This window comes from Podarcis muralis, chromosome 3 (assembly GCF_964188315.1).
Source record: "Podarcis muralis chromosome 3, rPodMur119.hap1.1, whole genome shotgun sequence".
Lineage (NCBI taxonomy): Eukaryota > Metazoa > Chordata > Lepidosauria > Squamata > Lacertidae > Podarcis > Podarcis muralis.
The window spans coordinates 26,768,996-26,786,903 of NC_135657.1; the positions used below are offsets into that span (position 1 = coordinate 26,768,996).

General features: G+C 43.7%; 1 protein-coding gene across 2 annotated transcripts in view; it reads right to left on the reverse strand.

The window, feature by feature from the left end:
* Window positions 1–2,548: 2,548 nt before the first annotated feature.
* The window catches only part of PTPN14 (protein tyrosine phosphatase non-receptor type 14), a 118,186-nt gene continuing 102,826 nt past the window's right edge, over window positions 2,549–17,908 (reverse strand). For both annotated transcript variants that reach the window (XM_028724654.2, XM_028724653.2), the window contains exons 17-19: window positions 17,670–17,901; window positions 15,105–15,268; window positions 2,549–10,325 (exon numbers count right to left, since the gene is read on the reverse strand). In XM_028724654.2, coding sequence (XP_028580487.2) covers window positions 10,197–10,325; window positions 15,105–15,268; window positions 17,670–17,901 — 525 coding nt within the window. In that variant the 3' untranslated portion in view covers window positions 2,549–10,196. The remainder of the gene's footprint in view (window positions 10,326–15,104; window positions 15,269–17,669; window positions 17,902–17,908) is intronic.

A 17,908-nucleotide genomic window follows, 5' to 3' on the forward strand; every position in this document is an offset into this window, starting at 1 on the left:
CTTACAGAATCTTAGCAGCTCCAAAACAATAGGAGGAAGATTCCAAAGAGCAGGACTAGAACCAAAGAGTGGAAAATACAGGGAAGCCAATTTGAGCTAAACATTAGGAGAAACTTCTTAAGAACGTAAGAGTCCTGTTCCATCAGGTCAGTGGTCCATCTAGTCTAGCACACTTTTCTCACAGTGGTCAACCAGATGCCTTTGCAAAGTATGCAAGTAAAACCTGACCTCAACAGCATTCTCCCCAGCTGCAGTTTCCAGCAACTGGTAGTTAGAAGCAGAGAGAAAAGAGAGCAGCTCAGCAGTAGAGCAGATGATGATGATGATGATGATGATGATGATGATGATGATGATGATTATTTTATTATATTTTATTTTATTTTGCTGGAGATATTTAGGCAGAGGCTGACAAAGCAGTCTGTCATGGATGCTGTCATTTCATCCTCCATTGTTGATCCTGCACTGAGTAGGAGCTTGGATGAAATAAAATTCAAAGGTCCCTTCCACCTCTGTGATTCTCCATGTGTGTAGAAATTTTCTTTTTCCAGTGTTGCATATTAATCTCTTCTAGTTTCATAAAAGTTCCCTCCATTTAAAACCTGAAACCTTCTGTACTTGGCGATGTTTTCAGAGCAGTCATCTTAAGTGGAACTTACCTGAAAGGATGTGCGTCTATGGAATCTGGATAAACTATAAACGAATGAATGAATGCCAGCAGCATAAATTCTCAGTGAAATCCTGTGCACGTCTACCTCAAAGTAAGTCCCACTCCTTTCAGTGGGGCATATGCCCAGGTGCATGTGCTTAGGATTTCAGCTTTGTTGTTTATGTCTGTTGTATACACACGGCCATGTGTAGTGGTTTTGGATAGGCATGAGGCTCTGTATTTCCCCCTCCTCCCTTAAGAAGGTGTTCCTCTTCTGCAGAAAGCAAGCATTATGATGACGTGCAACAAGATACACCCTAAGGTGCACATGTTTGTCCAGGGCCCTCCACTGAGCAGCTGAAGCTCCACATACAGGATGTGTGTGGAACGGGTCCATGTGGAAGTTAAATGGTTAGATCTGCCCTATTTGTGCTCCTGAGTAGCAGTATTTAGTGCACAGAGGCAGCACCGACCAACTGCATGCTGTGGACAGAAGTACTGCCCAGGCTTTCCCTCCTCTCTGAAGGTAGTGCCATAAACTCTCACACTTCAAAATATAAGGACCAACAGTTGGAAGCTAACACTTAACAAGTCCATAGAAGGCCCTGAAGCACATGTTTTTACAGGAAATGAAATTAGTCAGTGAAACATAATTTCCAAGCAGATGGGCCATGTCTTGATACTTTCAGATAGCAGAGTTTTAATCAAATTCTTGCTATGGCTGGGATGCAGCAGTTGATGAAAATCTTTCTGTGAATCGGATTGCTGCTAGCGGATGGGACAGTGTTGCCAAACTCCAAACAAAGGGTGCTAACAGTGCAGTTCTAAAATGGAAGGCAATTGGAACTAACTCGAGTAATGGCTGTACCTTAGGCACACATGCAAAGGAAAAGCAATAGGATCATCTATTTACTTGCTACCCTTTGCTATCTCATCACATCAAGATGTCTGCTAGATAAGAGAGTAGAATTGCTATCAGGGATCAATATACACACTGCTGGATGGCACAGTTAGAGGAGGGTGTCTTTTTATTTTGGACTTATTTTACAGCCTTGTGATGCTCCTGGGATGCCTTGAGACTAGTCACTACTACCATTGTGTGTGAACTGGGAAATAGCATGTGAGCTAAGGACTTTGTGTGCAGGTCACACAGAATGAAGTTGCAAAGGCACTTTGCGTCTTTTAATATTCTAGTAGATAAGCTTAGCAGCCATGGGCTCTTCCCCCACCCATCCTCTGAACATACATCCTACAAACATACAAGCATCACTTACCTCCCAGCATGCAAATTTATTGTTCAAAATTCACTGCACTCATTTATCATCCTGCAAGCACTGTGGCATTGCGGTGTAACCTGGGTAATATTGCCTAATCCAGGGGTCAGCAAAGTTTTTCAGCAGGGGGCCGGTCCACTGTCCCTCAGACCTTGTGGGGGCCGGACTATATTTTGGAAAAAAATAATAATGAATGAATTCCTATGCCCCACAAATAACCCAGAGATGCATTTTAAATAAAAGGACACATTCTACTCATGTAAAAACATGCTGATTCCCAGACCGTCCGCGGGCTGGATTGAGAAGGTGATTGGGCCCGATCCGGCCCCCAGGCCTTAGTTTGCCTACCCATGGCCTATTCCATCAAGAATGTTGGGAGATACATGGCCTTGCTTTGCACCAAAGTATCAGACCAGGCATTTAAATGGACATCATTCCCCGTCACTGAGAAAATGCTGTAACACATCCCTTCTTTCACAGGTGCATGGCAACCCTCCCATATTTTGCAGTCATATATTATGCTGGCTGGTGGAGATGGACACAGATCTACTCTATAATGAGGGAAGTTACAATGTTCAATAAATATATCCCATCCGTTGTCTTCAAATCAATAATATGACCACTAGAATTTTGAGGGCAGAAAGTTTTATTGCATAATATGAAGGCTAAGCATAGTCTCTTACAAAACAAAAGCTTGAGGCAAAACTTTCTTTCGCTGCAAAAGGCAGGTATTTACACAAAGGTAGTGTAAGGAGTAAAAAAAAATATTGCAATTATTAATGCTGAAGAAAACTTTATAAAAACAGGAAGGAAAAGGAAAAAAAGTGCAAAAATACTGTCAAAAGTCAATCGGTTCCATACAAAACAAAACCGACAAGCATAAGCTTATGTTCTGATATGAATATACATTAGGGTACAAAATAGCATGCATGCATAGATTTCTTTTATTTAAAAACAGACTTTCAATAGTACAAAAAGGTGTCTGGCAGTCATACCGGATTAATGGAGATAAAAATAGTTGAACTCAATTGTTTACAAAATTTATACATACAGAAGAACGTAAGTCTTTCTCATAATGGCTCCGGACTCAACAAAGAAAATCCCTGGTGATACACAAAAATACTGCAGTAAAACCAGACTAACAACAATCCAGTGATGTAAAATTGATTTAGTGTGTTAGTCTGTATAACACAAGTCAGATATGATTATACAGGTGCAATACAGAAATAATGCACATGCAACCGTTCTGTAAAACAGATACTCCTGTTTACACAAAGAGAGAGAACGTTCCCATCAGAGGTGATCCCAACAGGCTAATTTTAGTTCCTTGCAGCTTCTATTTCTTTTTTTATTAATGCCTTTAAAGGCAGCAGCAGATAGCAGCAGAAAAACAAGAGTTTTAGAAGAACAGGGGCTGCGATGAATTAATTTCCAGGTGTTATGTTTTGAGGGAAGGAGGGAATTTAGATTCTGAAACTGTTAATGGAACCAGGGTTCATAAAAAGTGTTTCTTATTTTATCTTCTGTGCGTGCCCTACCATGGCATTTAAGCCACTTTGCAAAAATCTGCAGCATACAACTATAAAAACATCTGTAAGGCAGGCAACAAAAGCGGTTAAATACAGATAGGTAAGCCACGACCAGTCTAAAAAATTCAACCAACTGCCATTGGTCCTCTTCAGATGTTATTGCCCTCAGATGCAACATAGGTAGAGAGGAGTTGCAGAGACATGGCCTAAGCCAGGGGTCAGCAAACTTTTCAGCTGGGGGCCAGTCCACTGTCCCTCAGACCTTGTGGGGGGCCAGACTATATTTGGGGGGGATATGAACAAACTCCTATGCCCCACAAATAACCCAGAGATGCATTTTAAATAAAAGGACACATTCTACTCATGTAAAAACATGCTGATTCCTGGACCGTCCACGGGCTGGACTGAGAAGGCGATTGGGCCAGATCCGGCCCCTGGGCCTTAGTTTGCCTACCCATGGCCTTCTCCTGGGGCAGTGAAACACCTCCCAGCACCTTGTGTGATCTTCCAAGGTTCTCAAATGCTCTGGGAGCCTCTGCAGATACACAAGGCTCCATGATGCAGAAGTTCACATAAAGCTAGGATGTACAAGGGAGATTTCACCTGGTACCGGAAGATAGCAATGATGATGCCTGGAATATGTCCCTGAGCAGTGCTTCCGTAATCTGGGGACAACCAGATAAAAAGGCCCCCATCTACAATAGCTACCCATTCAACATTAGAAAGCAGGAATGTTCATAAAATAGGAACCAAATATCTATGTTTCTGAGAAGGTTCATATGGAAGAAGAATGTTCTTACAGTGCACCTAGTGGAGGAAGCCAGAGGAGGCCTTTTCAGGAAGATTTTAAACTGTGAGGAGATCCATATAAAAGAAAGCAATGCTTCAATAATTTAGGGCTTAAGAGGCCGTCACCAGCACTTTGCTTTGGGCCAGGAAAACAACATAGGTGTTTCAGCATCAGCATCATAAGCTCACTATGGTTTTGCTCGACGTCTGGACTAGCTGTAATCCCCAATAATAATATGACAGGTGTGACAGTTGTGACCTAGATATCACTAAAGCAAGAATCATCATGGCCAGTTTGGATTTGCCCAGGGAAGGGCATAAAACTACTGCTGCCATCTTACACACGCTTAAACTGTCAACAAGTGTCAGGGGCTCAGGAGCAGAGGCGCAGGGGAGAGAGGAAATGGAGAGCGAAGGGGAAGAATCTGAGGGCAGCGGAGGGCAGAATGACAGTGACCCGAGAGATTCCATGAGCCTCTCCAGTGAATCAGAAGATTCCCAGAAGGGAGCGCCGATGGCCAGGGCAAGGGGGTCCCAGGGAGGACACACCAGAAGCAGGGGGCCAGCGGAGACTCCCAGAGCAGTAGCTGGAAATCAGGGCCAGCTTCCCCACCGGAGCGTAGTGGGGGGGAAGAGTCTCATAGGTCAGAGTCAGCCTCTCCTCCGGCAAGCAGCGACAGAAGCAGTATAACGGTCAGAAGGAAGGTGGCAGGCTGGGCGCGCGCGCCAAGTTCAAATGTACAGGCGTGCGGGACAGCAGAAAGCCCGGATTGGGAACCAGGTCCTAAAGCCCGCCAGAGGGAGGGGGAAGACTCGGGGGAGTCAGCGTCAGAAGAGTCCAGAAAGGGGAAAACCCCAGCGGACAGGCGGACCCAGAGGAAAAGGGAACAGAGGAAGAGGTGGAGCAAGGCTAGGGTCTTAAACTGGTGTCTGGGGGGAGGAGACTCAGATGGAGCTTCGACGGTCTAGAGTTTCAGACGTAGGGCTGCGCGCCACGGCTGTAAAACCAATAATGAACTTCAATAAAGACTTTTGTATATAAAGTATATATACTTTGTATATTTGTATATACTTTGTATACTTTGTATATACTTTGTATATACTTTGTATATTTGTATATATACTGGCGTTGGTCCTCTGTGAGCTAGGACCTGAGGCAGCTCTGACAACAAGATTCTCTTAAATCTTTAATAAAAATACATTTTAAAAAACCCAAGACTCTCCTAAAAGTTAACGAAGTACTGGTCATCCAACAAAGCCAGAAAGGTCATGGAGTTTGGGTGCACAGGTCAAATGTCAGGCAGGGCGATTTAGTAAAGCATTAATTTTCTGCAGAGATGGGGTTCCTATAAACATCACTTTTCTTTGTATGCAGATACCTGGTTAATAACAGTTTATATTAATCTCCCAAGTTAAATGAACCCTTGGGACACAACCCAGCTTCCTCAACAAATCTTGCTTCTTTCAGCAAATGGGTCCCTCACAGGACCCATTCTTGAATAGGCATGTGGTTTTTCAGCTAACTTTATCTGGATTACGGACTACTGAGCAGAGACTTGTGTTAATAAAAGAAAAAAAGCCAAAGGGCTGCATAATAAAACTATGGCAAAGTCATGGAAAGCAACTCTCTTAAAAGTCCTGCTCTCATTTATTCTGGGGCAAATTCATTCCCAAACTTGAATGCGATCTGAGAAGGAACTTGGGTTTTGAGAAAGCACTTCATTGAAATCACAACCTTAAGTTTTACTTTGGTCAAGTGACCCTACTAAAACCGGGGGGGGGGGGGGGAGAGAACGGACGACACCAGTATTGATATACTGGGGAGTGTTATAATTAAGGGTAGAGAGGAATAACTGAAGTTATGCAAGGATCTCTTGTTTTGAGTAAGATGTTAAGAAAGTTGTCAAGGTCAAATGTACTGTGAAAAATCACACTAAATTTAACAGGCGTTTTAATTTAAAAAGAAGGAAAGTCACTTTCAACACCATCAGCCATTTTAGGAATAGCATGAAAATTGTTGCTTATTATGTTAGCAACTATTTGGCTCGCTGGTGAGCATAGTTCGCTCATTGCAGGAGGCTTTCCCTTGTAATTTTGTGTGCAAGATGTGTGCACTGTGACAAAAAGCCTTGGCGGCTTTGCATCGACTTCTCCCTTTTAGCATCCATTATGCCTGCTTATTAAATATGGCTCTTTTTTTGTTTGCGCACTTCCAGAAAAGCCAAGAATATACCCATTCCAACCCAGATCTCGTCGTAATCAGACCTCAGAGTGGTTGATTTCCCCCATCTTACTCCCTACCTGTCAGGCCAAATGGAGCAATGGGACTTGACAGCTCTGGGTTCAAACTTAATTCATCATTAGGAAATTATTCAAAAAGCTATAATGAGATAACTAATTTAATACACTTTGCTTCAAGGTTTATTCCTTGGCCGGCTTCCCAGATACAAAGCGTCTCTGTGCAATTATCATGCAGATGCCACTAAAAGACTTTAAATGGTTGCAGCTAATTTAACAAGAGATATGTTGGCATCGGCAAGGAGATGCTGGACTGAAAATTGAAGTTAACTAAGGAAGCAGCAGAATTTCTAAAGGTGCATCAGCAAGAGGCTTTCCCTGTGCTTTCTTCACTTAATCATTTTGGGGGCAACTTGAAGTATCTCAATGTGGTCTACCATTTCATTAGGAGGTATAAAGTCTGATTGATTCGTCAATTAAAAACATCACTTTCAGGGAGAAATCCTAAGCTCCCAAGAAGGGCAGTTGGGAGTCCCACTGGAAACTGTGCCTCTCTGCAATCTGAAATGGAAGTCTGTGGCTACAGGCCTCCTGTCACTGAATGAATGTCATGGGTGGCACTGAAATGTCATTGGTGTCTCAAGGGTGAAAGGGTTAAAAAGTAGGTCACATCAGTGGCAGATCCGGATCTAGTAGATTCAAAGCCCCGTCATTGCCGAAATTGGCCCCCAGAATTGGAGCATGGGGGAAGGGAGAGAGACTACACGAACGGAGTTATTTTCCCTCCCACTGGATTTCCATGGGATTAAAATAACAAAAACCTTTCATTTCTTCCAATGGAAGAGGAAAAGCCTAACAAATAAAAAGTGGGTGGGGGAGAACAATGGAACTCCCTCCATGATGTATTCCTCCACCTCCCTCCATAGATTTGCTCTAAAGGTCAAAGTGTGCAGCTTGATTATGTACCAGTACTTATAAAAGGGTACAGATAGGAAGCCATCACCATCTTAAAATACCCATTTCTCCTTTTCTCTTACACAGAAGAGAATGCCTGTTCTAAGATGAGCTCTGCTATGATGTTTGTGTCCATTACCTAAACATAAAGGGAACTCCTTTCTAATGCTCTTTGCTTTAGAAATTGAGGGCTGGCTTCAGCTAATCAGCGGTTCTCAACCTGTGGATCCCCAGATGTTGTTGGAGTACAACTCCCATCTTCCCTGACCACTGGTCATGCTGGCTAGGAATGATGGGAGTTGTAGTCCAACAACATCTGGGTACCCACAGGTTGAGAAACACTGAGCTAAGTAGAACCCAGCACAATGAGTTCTGTAGTGCAATTGGACTCCCCGCCCCGCCCCCCATTCTTTGTCCTCCCCACACAACACCCCTCATGCCTTCCCACATCTGCTTGGGAAGACTGGGAGAACCCCCAGTGATGGCAGAGGAGAAGGGAGATTTAATACAGTAATGTCTGAACTGGCGGAACTGTCACCTTTGCGCAACATCGAGTTCCACCCAGTGTTTTTTATTCACACTCAACAAATGAAATTAAAATGCATACGACTGGTTAAATGAATAAAAACTGGGATTTGTCCCTGCTTTCTTTTGTTACATCCAATGTTGCTCTTGGGGAAGAAGGGTACCAGCTGCCTGCCAACCTCAGCAATAGCTGCTTAAGCACTATTGCCTGAAATTGACGGCATGCAAAGAAACAAACAAACAGAAGGCCAAAGAACAACTGACAGAACATCATCATTGAAGGAGGGGCCATGCACAGCTTAGAAGTGGAAAGCACCTTCTTCCTGCAAACAATTCCATGGCCAATCATCAGGTTTCCCAGTTGAATGGCCATCGGACAGCCACTGCCAGTCTAGACTAGGAGGGCACAGGTCTGACTCAAAATACAAGGCAGCTTCTGATGTTCGAAAGTATTTCTTTACCATAAAAATGTACTCCAGGAATCAGAGAGTGGATATTTATGGTACCCACGAGGTCTGTTGAAATGAGTGGGAGCTGTGAAATCTCTTGGGCCTGCACAGAAGAACTTCCCAGTGGCTGGTTCCCTGAACAAGGCCTGAGCAGGCTTCCAACTTTCTTTTGTACTAGAACTCTGATGTCCACTAAGGGGAGAAAAAAGTGGGAAGACAAAGACTAAGAATTAAAGAGAAGGGAGCCTCTGAGCATGTGCTCAGCCAAGGAATTTGTGATCATTACCAGAATTAAATCCACATACTGTTTTCACACAAAATCAGTTCTGGTTTCAATCCCAAATGTTCCATAAACTCACTGATAGGGCTGGGTGGGGGTGGATTTTGCCCTGTCTGCATTTTTTTAAGCAAACAAACCCCATTCTCATTTTCCGGGGACAAAGGCGTGGAATGGAAAATCATCACTCTTCAGGTTTTGCACTTTCCCAAATTTTGCTGCACGCTAAAGTACCAAAAATGTGTCTGTTTAAAAAAGAGAAATCTGCATTTTACAGTAAAATATATTTAGAAACCCGTACATTTCTTCTGCGATAAGATATGCAGTTAAATACACATTTAGAATACGTATTTAGATTTGTATTTAAATACGAGTTTTCGTACAGAGTTTTACTTTTCTTAAAAAAAAAAAAAAATCAGATTTAATGTGAAAACAAGGCGGAATGTGACTGATAGCCAAAACATGTGTGCAAACTGACACACAACCAGAAACAGGACCAGGTGATCCATTTCTACTCACAAGATCCTTTGCTCGGTCAAGTGAAATCGTTTTCCTGAGCCAGGATTCAATTCCATTTATGGGAGAAAAAGGAAGTGAAGTGCGTCTGGGGTGTTAGAGGATAATGTCAATGACAGATTCTATTTAAACCATTTGAGCTTTTTTTTGTGGCTACACATACAGAAGTATTGCTTTCAACCATCACCAAGACATTATGAGCATTCCTGCCCAATGCTGCTCACCTGGATGTTAAGAGTTGACTGGAAAACCAGGCTGTTTCCCTGTAAAAAGCTGCATGCATCATCACACAGAGCAACATCTGTTTTAGGCGCATCTGATATGTGTGCGACTGCACACACACGCATCCCACTGAACGCAGAAGAGACTCGAAAACATCACAATAATGTCACAAAAGAGGGCAGAATCAGGTGGGGGCTGAATGGGGTGTTTGCAGCCTTTTCAATGGTGTTTCAAAATACATGATTTCATTTATATGTGCGGTGCGTTGGAACGTAACCCCTGCGTAAATTGGGAGTTGCCTGTATAGAAAAAGATACTTGCTTTTCGATTCGGACAAAATCCATTATTTTTTAATGTGAGTCACCTCTTCTATGCCCTGAAAATAGGTTGCATCCCTCCAAATTGAAGAATAAAAACAGCCTCCCAGGTCGTACGGAAACGCAAAAGTCGAGAGAACGCTGTCAGATAGGAACTGTCAGGTTGTAAAAAGAAGGTCAGCCATATGAAATGTGTTTCCATAATTCCAAAGTCATAACGTGTTTCACAAATTAAGAACATTCACACATCATTGCGAGGAAAAATAATAATAATAAATTATCTCGTATAAAATAATTTGTAGGAAGAACAAGGTCTCCCTACTGTCAATTTTGCGTATTCGTCACAAAATACTGCCAAAAGAACACGCCCCGCCCCCCACAACAACATGGAGGGAGAGATTCTCAGCAAGATCCAGAAGGCTGCATGTATGGGGAAACAGCTGGGTCTCTTCTGAGGCTGTTAAATGAGTCTAGAGTTTTGAAGGAAGAGGATGAGGACTTGATAGACAAATTTATACTGAGCGATGGTTTGGATCATGAACATCCTTTGCTCCCTCAGGTGTTGCAGCATCACTGGAACATCCACTCTCTGCAAAATCGAAGGAATATAAATATGTAAAAATATGTACATGTACAAATATAAATATGTTTAAAAAAAAAGTGACGTGGGAGAAACCGTGAAGCCGGCCATCGCTTCCCTCATGATTCCTGCCGCCCCTGTTGCTCCGTACATTAAAATAGCAAATGTTAATAACATGTTAAAGGTAAGTAAAAGATGTATCCGTTTTAGAACCCTAAAGCAGCAGAGGTTGCCAGGACATCACCCCGTTTGCTTCTACATAGTTCCATCCTTATTTCAGACATCGTGATATATCAGTATAGAGCTATGTTTAGCTGGTGATAGATCACGATGTTGAAAACCAGACATCGCCCAGCCCTTCTCAGTAGCTATCAAAACTGGTACGGTGAATGAAATTGCAGAAAACAGAGTGGAGATAGATAAGATGGCAAAATTAGAGCAAACTGCAGATGGAGCGGCCATTAAAAGCATTTATTATCGTCTTCATATGAGAAAAAGAGAACAGTAATGACTTCCTAGAAAAGAGGTTGGGAAATCAAAGGACATCTGTCACTGAGCAACAGCCAGCTCTTTCTTCCAGGCCGCAAGCTCCTCACCTGAGAGAATTGCTCGCTCTGCATCAATGGCTCAACAGTCTCCCCTCACTCACCTAGTCACTACAGTCATTAGGGGACTGGGGAATCTCTCGACCCACCAGCCAGGCTTTTCCCGCCTTTGTAGAATTAGTACACTTCTCACCTCATCACTTTATCTCACCAATGGCCTTCTTCAACTCTGCCATTACCTTTTTGACTGGAAGAGTCACCCTGTTAGAATTTCACTCCTCTGTTGCTGGATGTGATTGTTACATCACATGTCAGTGTTTACTTTCTAGGCTTGGAAAGTGTGAGAACGGAAGTCAGTCTTATCTCTCTTCCGCTGTACTGTACTATTGTAGTTTTCTTTCTCTCTCTCTCTCTCTCTTGGAGAAGAAGTGAGAGAACGCCATGATTGCTTTGTCTTGTATATAAGGTAAAGGTAAAGGGACCCCTGACCATTAGGTCCAGTTGTGGCCAACTCTGGGGTTGTGGCGCTCATCTCGCTTTACTGGCCAAGGGAGCCGGCGTACAGCTTCCGGGTCATGTGGCCAGCATGACTAAGCCGCTTCTGGCGAACCAGAGCAGCACAGGGAAATGCCGTTTACCTTCCTGCCAGAGCGGTACCTATTTATCTACTTGCACTTTGACACATTTTCAAACTGCTAGGTTGGCAGGAGCAGGGACTGAGCAATGGGAGCTCACTCCGTCATGGGGATTCGAACTGCCGACCTTCTGATCCGCAAGTCCTAGGCAACCTACAGTGCCCCCCGCGTCCCTTGTCCTGTATATTTTGCTTAATAAATCACTTAGAATGCTACACTCATGCTCCACGGTTGTTTCTGCTAATTGAGTGTGCACATGTCTTCAGACATGTGTAGCTGGTGCGCACTGGGACTGATTTGTGATCGTCCCGGGCTGCGCTTCATAAGGAAGACGCCCAGAGAGGTCTGTCTCATTCCGGGGGCTGCGTGTGCCCCCCAGGCGTGTTCCGACAACCCTGAGAACAAATGCCTTCTGTCCTTTCCCTCTAAACTAACCTCAGATTTCACACCAGTTTCATTCACCAAACCACATTCCTTTCCAGTGTACAGACAACCTCATTTCTGAAACTTCCCTTTCCACACAAAAAGCGGCTTTCCTAAGCTGGTTCCCTACAGATGTTTGTGGACTGCAGACTCCCATCAGCCCCAGCCGGCTTGGAGTTTGTGATCCAAAACATCTGGAGGAAACCAGGTTGGGGAAGACTGGCACAGACCATGCCAATGTGGCAAGAGCCTCTTTAGCTCCCTTGCCACGGAAATAAGAGGACTTTCTTTTGATTTCATGCAGGCCGCTCTGGGAGCCTTTCTGGCTGAAGAGCGAGGTACAAATGCTCTAAATAAATAATTGCATCATGCATCACAGGGCTTGTTCAAAAGATGCACTTTGGGAAGTTCTCAAGCTGGTAGTAATCTCCGCTCCTCATGCATTCCTCTCCCTCGCCGTGAGGAGAAAGACCATACAGAGAGCCCTTCTCGATTAGGCCAAAGGCCCATCAAGACCAGCAGTGACCAACCAGATGCCTATGGAAATCTGCAAGTAGGATTCTGAGGCAACAGCACTCTCCCCGTCTGTGATTCCTAGCAACCAATATTCAGAGGCATAGTGCCTCTACAATGGAAGGGGAACACAACCATCGTGGCCAGTAGCCACTCAGCCTTATCTTCCATGAATTAATCATCTGGCCTGTACTAGATTTTGGGGGGTCAGCAGTTCCCCAGCTACCCAAAGAAGCTGATGAAACTAGCATTATACTGAGGCAGACAGCTGGCTAGAACTGTCTGTTGCTCTCCAAAGGCCTCAGGCAGAGATCGTGCCCAGCACTGCCACCATGACCTGGTGTTTCAGCTACAGTGAAATCACAACAGTCTAGGACAAGAAAGAGCGTATCCTTAGCGGCTGCACCCAGATTATGGAACACCTTGCCCTGTGAAGGTTGCTAGCTCCTTCCCTCACTCATTTTTGCCAGTAATATTGATTTATACAGCTTTTATATAAGTTTGCAATCTGCTCATGTATCGTTCATGAGCTATATATTTACAATAAAGCAAAAGCATTGTACGGTTTAATAATAATAATAATAATAATAATAATAATAATAATAATAATAATAATAAATTTTATTTATATCCCGCCCTCCCCAGCCTTAGCCGGGCTCAGGGCGGCTAACAACAATAAAACAGTACAAAAGTACAACATAAACAACACTCTAAAATCATTCATTCTAAAATTAATTAATTAAAGCCACTGGCAGCCATTGGGCCAGAGCTCCGCGAAGATTGCCGAAGGAGGGAGTCAGGCTGTGCCCTTGCCAAAGGCCTGGTGGAACAGCTCTGTCTTGCAGGCCCTGCGGAAAGATGTCAAGTCCCGCAGGGCCCTGGTCTCTTGTGACAGAGTGTTCCACCAGATCGGAGCCACAGCCGAAAAGGCCCTGGCTCTCGTTGAGGCCAGCCTAACTTCTCTGTGGCCTGGGACCTTCAAGATGTTTTTATTTGAAGACCGTAAGTTTCTCTGTGGGGCATACCAGGAGAGGCGGTCCCATAGGTACGAGGGTCCTAAGCCGTATTAATATTGTTCTGGTATTTATCATTCCAAGGCATTGCAAACAAGAGACCCTCTTTCTATAAACTTACTTGGTTCTTCTGTAACATGTTTGGTCATTATTACGATGGTTTGTATTTTAATCAAGCTAATCTGCCAATCCTGGGGTGCCATTCTATTTCCAGTTCTTTGCAATACTTATTTTTGCAGCTGTCAATAACTGAAAGCCTTTTTATTCTAGCAGGCATTTATTTTATGAGATAGACAATGTTCAATCAATCAATCAATGTTTATTATGGCGAATGGTCAGCAATAGAGGCAGACAATGTTCTTAGGGTGTTTGGTTTAAACCGCCACCTGGTCTTTCGGTTTCTCTGGAATTGTTTTGTATTGTTTTCAGGAATGGCAATTTTTCATGTAGTTAGCTGCCCTGAGTAGTGTCTTTTAGGTTAGGAGGCTGGGATATAAAAAATTAAATAAAGGAAAATTTAAATAAAGGAGATCTTGTTACATGGACTAATGTACTAATGAGGGCAATTATTATTATTTCTTTTTAAAATAGTACAGTCCAGTTCATGTATTACTTTCTCCCTGAAAAGAATGAGAGTGGGGTACACATACCCAAGTCTAGAACCAGGTAGACAGCACCAACCAGAATGCAAAGCCCGAATAGGACCACATTGACCAGGTTTCCTGATGGAGCAATCCATTTGAGGCACCTCATTCAGGCAGATGCAGGTTAAGAATGCCAGCTCTCTATTCTGAAATTTGCTATACTTGCACACTCTTACTAAAGAATGCTGCTGTGCAGAATCTGATAAACAGCTCATGATCTAATTGCTTTGCTAAGCCAGTTAGAACTTAGCTTTGCCTAGGCATGGGAGCAGGGAATGCAGACCAGTTGGGACTTGCACAGCCCAACCCAATAACTGAGCATCTGCCATATTTCTCTTTCCCCTGCTACCTGATGCAAAAACAAATCAGTTGCTACATCCTTGTTTTCCAAGTCAAGATCACTTAACGTTTAGCGATCTGGGAGAAATATTTCATACGTCATGGCATACTTATTGCAACTCTCTAAATGAAAACATTTTCTTTTTTGCACTCAGTATTGCAAAAATGTGTTTTTCATTTTGCCAGCCCATATCCGATTACCTTGGTTGGCCATTTTGTTCCTGAAAAAAGTACCTTAAAGGGAGGGGGTGGGTGGGTGTGTAGAGGAAGCAGCACTAAGAGCGCAGTTCTTACTTGAAAGAAAGGAATGAACCTTGCTTACCAGTCTTAGGGTCAGGTTATAAAACCTATCTAAAGGGAATCCCATAATAGTTTGGAAAGGTGTTGTGAACGGACGTTTTGCTTACCTTAAGCTTTGCAAAGAACTGTCAACAGACTACTTCTTGCACCGCTCCATTTTTTCACAACACCTGACAACCACTTTGGGCATCTGCTGAAGCAATTTGCAAAAGCTTCCGCCAGGCTTTTGGGTGTTTGTTGAGACTTAACCTGGTTAACCCTCTGGAATTTGTGGACCTCCTCCCCACATACTTTCACGTTTTGCAGCAGGGCTTGCAGGAACACACCTGTATTTAAGCAAGAAGAGGCCCGCCTTCCGAAAGACACGTTTGCTCACCTCGTTGTGCTCCAAGCAGCCAATCATGAGCTCCGTCAAAATGACGACCCCCGTCCTCCCCACGCCGGCGCTGCAGTGAACTACAATTGGGGGGTTGCAGTTGTTGCTGCTGTCCAGGACACTGTTGGTGTGGCGTCGCACAGATTGGATCTCTTCCAAGTAGGCTGCGTGGCAAGAATAAAACAGAAATCGAATTCCTGAAATGCTACCCAGCTTCACATGGAGGAGCAAGCTTCCTTTTAAATTATGATCATTTACCATTCTTAGAAGACACTAATTATTTGGCCTCTGGACAGCAAACAGCACTGAGTTAAGCAAGAAGCAGCAGGGTGTCAATTACTACTTGGGACTTCGGTCCTTTAAATTAAACAGGTCTTTTTTAAAAAAGAAAAAATAACACACACACTCTCTTTCCCCCTCTGCAAATCCCCAAGTCCCTTAAGCAGATGACTGTAGACATTACTTACAGCAGTTCCTGCTATTAACAGGCTGGGATCAGAACAGCAGCAAGGTCCCCTTGAAACAAATGCCTGTCAGAGCCAGTATCTAATGGGCAGGGAGCATCCATCTGGCCCTCTCCTTACCTTGCAGAATGTCTCTGAATTTCAAACATGCCTGCTGACTCTCTCTCTCTCTCAAGCAGGCCTGTTTCATGCACAAATTTCCCTACACAGAGAAAGCCCCGTGTAGGGTAACAAAGAAGGAAAGAAAACAGTTGCCTTGTGTGGTAACAGATAGTCCTCTTAACACGGGTTATATGTCACTGAAAGTCACCCAAAAAAACCCCCCTTAGTTAAGTAGACATAGGAAAGGTGTGTGGTGAGCTTACCAGCTTCATGGCTAATACTATCACCCTCCACAAGTGGCAGCCTGAAGATGGAATCTGCATTACAAGAGGCTCCCTGCTGCAGTCATCCTTCAATTTGTGGAAGCCAACCAGGGTGTGAGTGTGTGTGACAGAGCTAGCATGCTCAGCCCCATTAATCCCACCACTAACTCACATGCTTACTAAACACAGACGTATTTAGGAGTGAAGAGGGCTACTGTCTTTAACCAAACCTAAAGGCTCTGTGGTCTACATGAACCCAACCTTTAAAGAAGAGACATGTTGCGTCCAAGGTTCATCAGCTAAGAGCAGGGCCTCTATAGTGGTGGCACCTGCCCCTTGGAACGCACTCCCAACGAACATCAGGCGGGTACCTACAGTATTAGCATTCATGGGCCTGCTCATTTATCTGCCACCCATGTTTTCCCTGATGGGGGCTCTGCCTATGTTTATGTATTAATATGATCTACTCATTTGTGATGCATTGTGTGCTTGTTTCACGAACGTAATTTTGCTGTCGTTTTCATGCTGTTCATCGTCACTATCGTTTCCCCCCAAATTCTGATGATTTTCAAAGTTTGCAAATAAATGCAGGGGTGCCATCAGAGTCTTTGTTGTAACGGCATAAGGAAAAGACATTTGTGCAACCATCACACATTTTTAATTTTATTTTAGGGATTTAGGCAAAGTCTGAGTGCTGGCACAATCTAGTTTCTTTTCTTCTTAAAATGAGCAACAGCTCTTGGGCATGATGATTCCCATCTATGTTAGCTGGTAATCCTGGAGATGCCAGGGAATCAATCTGGGGTCTTCTGCATGCAAAGCACATCCTCTTCAACTGAGCAATGGCCTCCTCCTCTGCTCAATAAACACTTTACTCGCAAGGCCACCTTAAGCATGGGCCAATGGGCCATCATCTCAATCCCCATTCCATGGAGTGATCTGCAAGCAGCTTCTGCTGCCATAAACTCCAGGAATTTCACACAGCCTCTAGGCTGGCACATGGGGATATGCAACCCCCAGATTAGACTCAGCCGACTCCAGCTGCTGATCCCTAGCATTCATGCTTTTCTCCTGCCCTAGTAGTGTCAAGGGAAACGAGGCAAAACCCTGGCAAAGTGGAACTCCTACACAAGGCCTAGACACAATTCCACAACAAAGCTATTGACACAGTTGAGAAAATATTTCCCTCCCTTTTTGTTATTAATAGTTTTTCACATATTCTTTTTAACATACAGTTCCACTTTCGGTCCCTCTCCTCAGCCAGCACATATCCAAATATAATAATAACCAGGCAGAGGGCCTTCTCAGTAGTGGCGCCCGCCCTGTGGAACGCCCTCCCATCAGATGTTGAGGAAATAAACAACTATCTGACTTTCAGAAGATATCTGAAGACAGCCCTGCTTAGGGAAGTTTTAAATGTTTGATATTTTATCATATTATTATTATTATTATTCTGTTGGGTGGGATATAAATAAATAATTATATTATTAATCTTCCCTACAACTAAAGCTCAACAAATAAATGTCAGTATCATTATGTGGCATATATATAAATACACACACACACACACCATATATATGTATATATATGTGTGCACATATGTGTGTGTGCATCAGCAAATAGTTCTAAGGACCCACTCCAGTATTTAATTCAACTTCACTGATGTCCTCACTCAAAACAAAAAGAAAGCACCCACATTTCAAACACACACACACACACACACACACACAACTTACAGAGAAAGCCTTGTTCTTCTGGGCAACCGTGATCCGGCCAGTCGGTGTACTGCAAATGCCACACCGTTTTCTCCTGCCCTAGCAGAAGGTGCTTGACCTTGAGACCCGTCGTGGCATAGCAACCCGAATCGGTGCGGAATTTGGTGGTCACCTTGAACTTCCCGTAAGTGGCTGAGCTGTGCTTGGAGCCGAGTTTCGGCCAGTAGCGATGGCTCTTGGCTCTTCCTCTTTCCTGTCCC